We start from the raw sequence: 11,168 nt of genomic DNA, 5'->3' as shown, positions 1-11,168 counted from the left end.
TCAAAACTTTGCAGTAACGCTAGTTTACTGACTATACTGTCGTTTCCCATAACGGTAGTCACAAGAAATGTGGAGAAAGAATCACTTTTTGGGAGACAATCGCTTCATGGTGATCACTATTCAGCTGCAGCTGTAACGTTAATCACACTGGTCAGTTTTCACTTTTTGGCAGAACACCGGACCTTGTAATCCGTGGATTTACGTTAGTGTAACAGTGACCATAAAGTAAAATGGATGATACTGGACAATAACCTGACATTGCTGGACAGGCTATTGGAAATACATTCGCTTGTTTCACAACTTGTCTGCTCCAAAGCGCTAATGCCATCCATCCAACCATCGGAGATACTGTCTGAGGTAGGCTTTAGAATCTAGATGTCTTAGATGTTCGCTTAGCGTCACCTAATATCACAGTCAGAGGGACTGACTGTGATATTGACAAAAATGCCCAGGTAGCGCTTTTTCCATGCAAAAATGCAAACGTTATGTGTGAACAGCCCCATACACAGCAGATTACCCCTGCTCAGTCATTACCATAGTAATCACACAGACCCCCCCCCCCCCCCCCGCACGAGTGCTCGAGCACTCGTTCATAATATAAGGAGAGTACTCGAGTATTTAAATTGCTTAAAATGCCCATCCCTACTCAACAGTCACATGACACCTCGCTTCCAGAAGAGTATTTCCCCGTTCAGATTCTACAATGAGATATTGATTATAGCCATAATGTCGTAACCACCCACGGTAGACTTACCACGGGTCTGACAGTGGTGAAACGATGGTATATCTTCCTGTAGAAGCCACAGATGACAAATCTGTAAGATATCATCCTTGGTTATTTTAAAACATTCTTTATTCAATTTCAGGGAGTACACTACCTACAATCCAACAATGTAATATGATATCGACGTCTTTGATTGGTGGAGCTCGCTGTATGGTCATCTGTGATTGGTGGGCTGCACTCATTACTCTCTCTAGCTGTTCTGCCTCTGGCTAGGCTACACATCTTGCAAAGTAAAGGGGCTAAAACCGCCACTGAGTGACGACCGATATACTATCAAAAACTATTACGAGTCATGCTGCCATTAATGCTTTGACCCGTTTTTAAATCCGTTACCTGGTTCGGTCACATTATGCACGGAAATGCGTCTGTCTACGTTAACGTTAGCCATTGAGCTAATAGTCTAATGACGGCCACTCAGACTGCTGGTCCCGCCCACTGCCACTCAAGAGTGTTCTCCCATTGGCAAAAACGTTATTTTGCTCAATCATCTGCTAATATGATTGGCCGGAAATGCCAGAATGGAGGAGTCGTTTCTTCACTCCTAACCCTCAGAGATGCTCACAAGTCATTTTTTGCAAGTCTAAGTCAAGTCTCAAGTCTTTGAGCTCAAGTCCAAGTCAAGTCTCAAGTCTCTTATGGATGAAGCGTTCTATCATCTGCTGCATGCCATCCAGTCTGCTTAGAACACTGCATAGCTAAAACCAAGGAATTCAAAGCATGTACTGTATTATCCTCACTCCTTTATCTATTAGCATACATTATCTGCATTGATTGGATGACATCAGTATAGATTTCCTTAATGTTAATGCACCAAAAATGTTTAATAAAAAATAAAGATTGTTCACAAGTCCCAAAACTCAAGTCCAAGTCAAGTCTCAAGTTTTTGAGGACGAGTCTCAAGTCAAGTCTCAAGTCACTGTGAGTGAGACTTAACACATTCACTGCCAGCCGTTTTTTTTTTTACTGTAGGTAGGTTCTGCCAGAGGTTTTTTTTGAGGATTCTGGCTCATCTTTCAAGACCCGAGGATTCTTTTCTGCTAAGATTTTGTGAACACACAATATCTCAAAAGAACTAATAGAATGTGTGCTTTCTCTGTCTAAAAGAGTTAGTTTGTGGAGTTAGTAGTTATGTAAGCATTAGCAGTTGAATACAGCATGGTTTCAGCGTCTGAAAAATTATTCTGAGATAAACGGCTTTTTGTGAAATTCGATAGAACAGTCACTTTAACCATTCATTTTTGGCATCAGTAAGACGTCAGACATCTAAACAATAGATTTGAACAGTAATTTCCTCCATAACAGCAGGAAACACCCCTCTCCTTCAAACTCCTCCCTCCGTGTGTGTTCTTCTTGGCTGCAGCGGGCGTGTCACAAGCTCGTTTCTGTTGCTGCTGTAACCTCGCGTCACCAGGCTCACTGCTTCTGCTGCTGCTGCCTGTCTGCTGGCGGCCGCTGTGCAAGTCTGGATGGGCTCGCTCGTTTCTTGTGGTTTCGGTTGAGAGCTTTGATGAAGCTTTTGCGATTCTGGTCTTATTTATGCTGCGTGTTTCAAAGTGTGTTCCACCCGTAATCTATTATGCAAATTTGCAATCCCGCACCGCCAGCAATCAGCGCGAAAACGAAAGCGTTTTCGCCAATCCATTTTCATGAGAATGGCTTCCTCACACTGCTTTTTGCTTGCCTTCCTCTAGTCTGGGAGAGCACTGTCGCCACTTAGTGGGTCGGTGGAATGGGTTGTACATGTTCGGTGGCTCCAATATTTATATAAGAGATGTAAAAGGGTTAGATGCACATCCCACGGTCAAAAAAAAAAAAATCATTTTTTTGACGTATTAATACGTCATTGGCAGTCAACCGTTGGATTTTTTTTGATGGATTAATACGTCATTGGCAGTGAACGTGTTAAGTGCGACTCAAGTCCAAGTCCCAAGTCCAAGTCCCCATCTCTGCTAACCCTAACCCTAATATGTACACAGTCTTGTACGCAGCACTTTTTTTCCCTTTCAATTTTTCGATGTTTTTTCAACTCTGAATCAAATGTTTTATGGTCACGATTCTCTCTCAGGCCAGTTGACTTGGTTCCAGGCTTCAGGGCGGGTTCACACCAGCCTTGTTTAGTCCGGTCTATCGGACCTTTCCCCTTTAGTACGGTCCATAGGGTCGGTGTGAACGCTCCTACTCGAACTCTGGTGCGGACTAAAAACCGTGCTCTGGTTCGCCTGTGAAAGGTGGTCTCGGTCCGCTCTCAAGCGAACTCTGGAGCGGCCCATTTCTGGTGTGAACCCCACCCGGACTAGTCAGAGGAAGCATGTGGTTTTTTGTGTTGATTTTTTTGGTTATTTCCTGTTTTGGAAGCTCCCGCTGAAGAAGAAGCTGCTTGCTAGCTGTAGCAGTTAGCTAGTTTATCTCGTCTCGTTACCAGCAACATCACAAACAGACAAAAATGACTAGTGGCATGGTTTGTTTACTTTTGCCCCGACAAATTGTATGGCCAATCCACGTTATTTCTGGCGGCCATATGATGCTTCCTTCTGCTGTCCTCTTCCCCCGTTACGTCTAGCTTGACACAACACAGCCCGTCTAATGTACCCGTCTGTAAACGGTGCAGCTGAGCTTATAAATGCCGACTTGTTCAACGAGCAACATGTTAGCGGATGTGATAGATAACATCATTAGGCTACATACCCAAAACTAGTGTTATTTTGTAACGAGCAAACTTTTAACGTCGGAGTTCAACAAGGAAATGCGATGCGAGGAGGCACCGGGAGGCACGCGCTGCAGTGCAGATTACCCCGCTAGCCGGGCGCTTCTCGCTCATACAGTGCAGAGTAGTATCCAGGCAGCGTCAAGCCAACAAGCGTAAACACACAGCTGCTCACGTTCTAGTCCGGATATTGCTCCCAGAATTATTTTACAGCGGAGCCTCACAAAAATAAGGTGGATAACAGAACGAGATTTCTGCCCACGTGACTTTGGTTCGTGTGGGCAGGACTAGTGTATTTTGGTCTTGTGAACGCAAACGAACCAGCTGAAAAACGAAACAATGTATCATCCTCTTCTCTGGCCCGAACCAAGGACCCGGACTTTCTGGTGTGAACCCGACCTAAAACTCTTTAGATGAGGATTTTTCTAAACGTGAATTGAGAAAAATGAATGGGGAAATACAACGTCACGTGACTGTTGAGCTCTATTTGCAAGGCCCTGGGTGCCCCCCCCCCCCCCCACACACACACACACACACACACCAGATCCACGTTTCTCAAATGGGGGTACGCACACCCCTAGGAGTATGTGGTGGTACTACAGAGGGTACTTCAGAGAAAAAAGAGGAAATGGAAATATGTAAAAATAAATCATGAAAATATTTTGGGTTTTTGAAAATATATATTTTTAGACCATCATAAGATTTAAAATGTGAATTAGAACTATACTTCTAAAAATACTTAAAATTTGTACTACTCAGTCCATCAGGGGTGAGGGCATGATCTTTTTTGCCAAACAGTAATCAAGTGCACATTTCGTTGCAGAGCACTTTTCTACTTATGAAATCGAATTTCTCTTAAGAAACTAACACCAGCGATTGTCCGACCAATGAGAATTTGGTCGGACTGGAGCATATCGACCAAACGACCAGAAGATGTCATCCTTAGTTTTTAGAACCCTATTACTCCAAATAGAGAAAAAACATTTTGACCCTCACTCTACAAAATAATGATTAGTGAGATTTAATATTTGGGCTTTCTTCATCATTTATGTACATCTTCCACCAGGAGAAAAATTTACCAAATTAAAAGTTGAGCAGGCAAAGTTTCTCGAGAAATTGGTTGATTTTACACAAAATGACCCTACATACAGCGGTCTTGTACACATGCGGTCATGTGGTCACTGCAGCTAGTTCTCACAGCAGCCAGGGCAAACACAGGTGTAAATATCAATAATAATGGTTCATAGATGATCATAGATAATTTGGCACTGGAACATCGAAAATCAAATCAAATGGAACCATCATTAATGTTATTAGTAACACCTGTGTTTACCCTGATAGGATGCGTCAAATGGCTGCTGTGAAAAAAGTCTACTAGGTGTGAAGTAGAGCAAGTATGACTTACAAGACATTTAAAATGATGTACACACACACACACACACACACCAAAAATAGGCAGCCAGGTGCCATTATAGGGCTGAGAGGATGTAGGTTTTCGTTCCAACCTAAGGTGATTTTGCTGATTAGTTTCTCCTTTCTGGTTGAAGGTTTGTTAATCAGTGTAATCTCCTGATGCAGTCTTTGGCTGGAGACTATTGGCTCTACATAGCACATGGTTGCCTATCACTGCATTGCACAACCACAAAATCCCCACTATTATATTGGCAGCCATCACACACACATACACTACAGATTTATTTTTTTATCTATGGCACCACCGGTCCACTAGTAAAACAGGTGAGGTCATGTGACACATCATGACCAAAATAGAAAATGAGACACAAAAAGCCCTGCACTCTGCTTTCCAGGGACATGTGCCTGGGACCTTTAAATATTTCCCCTGTCCGCCACTAGGGGTCGGGTACCCTGCCATGTGCCTCTTCTGCTTGAAAGGGGGATTTAAATTTCTCAAGCTGTCAATCAAATGACCGACCATAACAAGCTCGTTGTTCCCTCCCTCCCTCCCACCCACTCACTCACTTTCCAATAAATATAACCACGGGGGGGGGGACACGACAAAATACAGAAAGATGTATAACCAACGGTCCGTGAACAACTTGAAATAATATACTATTTTAAATTAGGATATAAACTAGACCTTTTCCCCAAATAACTCGTATATGGTTGCCAAACAATAGACATTTCCTGGTAAAAGGTAACGTTAATAAGTTTAATGAACATTGGGGTGTAGTGGTAAATACAGAGGTGGGTAAACTATCCAAGGTGAGTAGTTTACCCACCTTGTTTACCCTAATTTGATTTATACAGTTGATCTGAAAATAGGTGAGTAAACCATCATCAGCCTCATTTCAAAGGGGTGAAAACTGCGTTTACTTGCGTTTATCCTCCACTACACACCGCTGATCTGTCCTGGTTGGCTTCTTGCCTTTACCTTGAATAACCTAATGTTATCATCAGCCATACTTTCAGCTTGTATCCGCACACTATGGCTGCTAAAGTGGCCCGTCAAATAAAGTTACAACACAATAAGGCAGGATCTGACCAAAATGCAGTCTTTGCAGATCTTGATTGAGCCAATCGGTGAGATTGACTGACACAGCTCGACAATCCTGGATAGATCCGCATATTTCTAACTACTTGCCCCGAGGCTCAATAATTGTCAACATAGTTACAAAGAGCAGGTCCGAGTCACACATGTAACATAGTGACCACACAGTGAAACAAATCCAAGACAATCTCAGAAAATGAAACGCTACTTTCTTTCGCCAAGTCGTGTCAATAGACGCTTTAAAACCCCCGTCGCCCACCGCTAGCTCGTTAGCAAGCTAAGTTAGCTAGCAGTCAACACCGCTCAGGAACCGTCGCCTTTCTTAAATAAACGTTGAGTGTTTGTCCCGTCAAATGGCCTACTTGCCTAGAGGAGAATATAATCTACATACCTGCCATGGAACCAGTCTTTACAGATGTCGCATTCGATCATAAACCGGCTCACATCGTAGGGCTGCCGGCAGACACAGTACAGCGGGACCGCCGCCATCTTCCTACTGTCCCCAAACAACGCAGGAATGAAGCGGGGCGGGGATAACCCACCGCCCGGCGGAAACAGTCGAGGAAAGAGCCGAACACACGCGAAACCCACCGGTCTAGGCAACCCCACATCTGACGTCAATTTCCAAATTATTCATTTCCATCTGGTTGTAGGCGCACACCAACAAAAGACCCAAACTTTTTCCAACAAAGAAATTACATAATGGTCTTGTCATGGGTAAAGTCTGAAGTATTGTGATCAACCCAGACTGATTAAGTTAAACCAGGGAGGCCTTATAAGAGGGACTAATTAGCCTATGAATATATTACAAGGCTACATCTCTGAATTGACATATTGCTAATATGTCAATTCAGAGATGTAGCCTAAAATTAAAGATTTACTTTAAACATGACTTCTCGTGAGTTTCAGAGGGTACAGTATGTGCATTTAAGTTAACCTATCTCCAAACATGCAGCCTGAACATTGGCTTATCAGTGACCTATAAACACAGATGATAAAAAGTAATGTATAGGCTAAATGTGTCACACAGTCCAAAGCTGCCCTCTCAGCAGAAAAAGTAAAGCAATTTAGGAGGTAAGCTAATTTTCATAATGCTTTCAAACCTCTTCCATGAGAAGTGTGACACTGAAAACAGTTATCTTCCTGTATGGCAATTAGACATTGCAGAATAGGACAAAAACCAAAAGACAAAAATTCACCCCTGGTATGTCTCCATGGAGCATGTCTGACATGCCCTACGTGCTTGTGTGGTGAATAGCAATGGGGACCACCGCCCCACAGCTTGATCTGTGAGCTGACAGCACCCATCCCCCCACACACCCATCTGTGCTGCTCTGCATAGGCAAGCAGGCTTGCTGCATGCAGGGACTCACGTAGGGAGGGACTCATAGCATTTGCACCTACACAGGAGACACACGTGATTCAATTGGTTCATCTGCAGATATCTCAGCATTGTTTTGTTGTTCTTGTGCATGCTCAACTGCAGTGAGGGGAAAACATATTCTTTGCACACTGATTATAGAGGTCTGCACTATAGGGTTGTATGTAACAGATCATTATCATCTCTTCACGTTAGGTTGTGTCTATTTTCAGCCTGAGCAGTATAGAACTTTATGGTGTGCAGGGAAGGAAAGATCCACCACAAGAAAAAAAATAACATTGCATGCCTGCAAATACCCCTCATTGAAGTTAATTATCCCTTGTATGTCAGCGCTCCTTATGATGGTAATGTCACTCACTGTTGATTGATGGATGGTTGTAAACAACTTGTGTTCAACATCGGTTACAATATCATATAGGCTATGTATGAAAAACAATGTATTAGTAGTAGTAGTAAAAAAAAAAGGGGGGGGGGGGCTGACATAGTTTGTGTCCATGCTACCAGATTAACAACATCAAAACTCAGCTGACACCCACAACTGTTTTTCCCACTCTCAGCATTGCACTTTGTCACTATCTTTACACCAATAAATAAATAAATAATGCAAAATAAATAATTTGTCTTTTCTAGAGCCCTGTAAGAATGTCCAGCTTAATGCGATAGCAGTGGTTCTCAAACTTTTTCATGTAAAGGAAGCATAACCGGACACAAATTAGACCACAGACCCCAATTTTATTAAATTTTGTCCCAGGGTCCCCCATCACCATAAGATTTTGTGATGACCCTCCCACTCTCCTGACTCTTGCAGGAGCCTGGTGTTGGGGTTGTTAGGCTGATTGGGCTCGGTGCACTCATTGGCCTAGGAGACCATTCAGTCTCTCTCTGTCCGGACAACTCACACTGGTTCAGATACCTACAAGTCAGAAACTATGTTCGATCCAAGATTTGTGGTTTTGAAATTATCCCAAATGAACATGCTTTTTGATATTTTGTCAATCCCCCCTCACTCCAGGCATCTTATCTCTAGATTTGTGTGTCTGTTTGATGACCGTGTCAGAGCTCCCACTGAGAGGATTAAGGAGGCATGGCAGGAGGAACTTGGTGTTGACTTGTCTGAGGTTATATGGGACAGGAGTCTGTCTCTGTGGTTCAACTCTGCTCAATTAACAGCAGACACCAGCTGCTCCAATTTAAGGTCACTCATCGTCTTCATTATTCCAAGTCCAGGTTGCACAAGATCTACCCTTCTGTCTCACCACTATGTGATAGGTGTCAGGTGTCAGAGGGTACACTATCCCATGCTTTTTGGTTTTGCCCTTCACCTTCTGGATTTTGGGCCAAAAATATTTGATTGATACTCTAAGGCCTATAAAATAACACTTGCCATCTTCAGCTGCTTGGAATCCTCTCTACCCCTCAGTACGGCTGTGCAGCAGTCTCTGACGCAGGGGACGACTGTCGCCAAGAGACTCATTCTGAAGGAGTGGAAGTCTTCCTCTCCACCTTCTTTTAAGCTGTGGCTGACAGACATGGTCTCGGTTATACGTATGGAGAGACTCCGGTTCCTGAGGACCAATTCTCTTGTGAAATTCTTGACTATCTGGGACCCGTTTCTGGCCTACTTAGACGAGGTTGAAAGCGACAAGTGACTTGCACAGCTGACTTTTCATGGACACCTTGCATGGGATCCCACGCACATCTCTTACAAGCACAATAAGCACTTCACGCGGCTGACAACACAACGCTGTAACATTGGAATGTTGATGATATATGTATATTTTTGTTTTTGTTTTATTTTGTTATGTTTTGTCTGAGCTTGTTTGTGTTTCCCAAGTTCTGAAAATTGTAAAAAAAAAAAGAAAAAAAAGAAAAAAAAGAAGCAAAATCAAGGTGATGACATCACAACAGGAAATTGGACATTTCTTCAACACACAATGCACTCAAACGGAGTAGAGGGACAACTGTCTTTATAAAAGAGACATAAAATTAACTCTTTTAGACTGTTGGTTTATTATCATTATGGTAGCCTACATGATATTTCCATGATATCACAATATTCCTGGTCTTATTGTGTCTGTGGTAGGCAGTGTTGGGGGTAACTCATTACAAAAGTAACATATTACATGTAATATATTAGTCTACTTTTAGCAGTAACTCAGTAATATAACTTATTACTAATAAGATTTGAGTAATATTATACCAGTTACTTTGTCAAGTAACACAAGTTACAAATTGAGTTACCTTTTTTTTTTTTTTTTTATCAAAGCACATACGGTATTTAAATAAAGATACAATCATCTCCTAATCAAATTGTATGTTTTTATGCAAATAACCACGATAGATGACAATAACAAAGAAAAGGATAACATTTAGAATTTTGGACAGTTTGGACTGAGTTCAAGACGGTTGCAATTATTTTTCGGGATGTTCCGGGGCGGCGATGTCATTCTGCTACTGTTGTTATTTTGGTGAAAGTAATGCAAAAGTAGTGTAATAAGTAATGAGTTACTCTACACAGACAGTAATATTGTAAAGTAACTTATTACCTTCAAATGAAGGTAACTATGTAGTATATTACATCTTGAAAGTAACTTGCCCAACACTGGTGGTAGGCATATTGATTAGTGAGTTTATCCTAGGCTATTGTTCTTAATGCTGTTTTAACTATGGTTAGATGGTTTTCAGGGAATTGTGTATAGAAAACAGTTGGAACCTAGCTTATGTCCTGTCAGTTATTGTACTAGCAAACACTGCAACAGGAAATAAGCTGGGGGAAATTTAGAATGTTTATAAATGTTGTTGAGTTGAAATCATCTATACACAGTAACATCATAAGTTTATTGACACTTTATTTTGTAAACACTATATGTACGTGTACCTGTCCCTATTCAAATAAACAAATAAATGAAATGAAATGAAACCCCAAGGCTCCTGCAAGACAAGGCCAGGAGATTGGGAGGGTCGTCATACTTTTAGATGTTTTATTAGGCTACAGAAAGTGTATAAAACCCATGACCAAAATAGTAATCGTGTTACTTATGGTTGGAATTCTAGTGCAAATAAATGATTCCCCTTTTTGCTGTGGACCCCCGGGGGTCCCCGGACTCCACTTTGAGAACCACTGCATAAAGCAACCAAAGTATTCTATTCTATTCTATTCTATTCTATTCTATTCTATTCTATTCTATTCTATTCATCAAACTACCTGCTCTCAGTGGTTCTTCTGAAAAAGGGCTACATTTTGTTAGTGTTAAAGCGCCACCTGGTGGAATGCTGAATGACACAGGTGCGGAGCGCGCACAACCAGCGCGCATGCAAAGTGACGTCACGATTTACCCAAACAAGGAAACGAGTAACATGTATGTTGTTGTGTCTGACACAGCTGCTGTTAATACTTGAATATGGATGCCATTATTCACTTTATGGACGAGAACAGAGGTAAGAGACAAGTGTTATAAAGAGCACTGATTGAGGTGTGTGTTCCTCTTAACGTTAGCTACACGGCTAAGTTAGCTGTCAGTAGTACCATTATGAAAAATCACTATAATATTCTCATAGGATTAGTATGACTATGTCATATGGACGGTATTCATTCTTAACGCTACCTTTATAGTAACCCTATCATGCATGTTTATCTCTCCCCCTGTCTCTCTCATATTGTCTTACTGTAATGTAATAACGTTAGTGTTCATTCATAACTGGATTCTATTGTACTTCATATTTAATTTTTTATTTTATTTAATATAATATTTTAATCTCCTATGATATCACTGTAATATTCCTAACTTAT

At 41.7% G+C, this 11,168-nt stretch overlaps 1 protein-coding gene across 1 annotated transcript in view; it reads left to right on the top strand.

Moving 5' to 3' along the window:
- Window positions 1–10,722: 10,722 nt before the first annotated feature.
- Window positions 10,723–11,168, top strand: part of LOC310771945 (endoplasmic reticulum-Golgi intermediate compartment protein 2-like) — an 8,089-nt gene continuing 7,643 nt past the window's right edge. Inside the window, exon 1 of the mRNA XM_083664439.1 lies at window positions 10,723–10,816. Within this exon, the coding sequence (XP_083520565.1) occupies window positions 10,740–10,816 (77 nt within the window). The 5' untranslated portion in view covers window positions 10,723–10,739. The remainder of the gene's footprint in view (window positions 10,817–11,168) is intronic.

Source organism: Poromitra crassiceps (genome assembly GCF_964638095.1).
Source record: "Poromitra crassiceps genome assembly, contig: HAP1_SCAFFOLD_1552, whole genome shotgun sequence".
Taxonomy (NCBI): domain Eukaryota; kingdom Metazoa; phylum Chordata; class Actinopteri; order Beryciformes; family Melamphaidae; genus Poromitra; species Poromitra crassiceps.
This window is presented reverse-complemented; position numbering and strand designations above follow the sequence as displayed.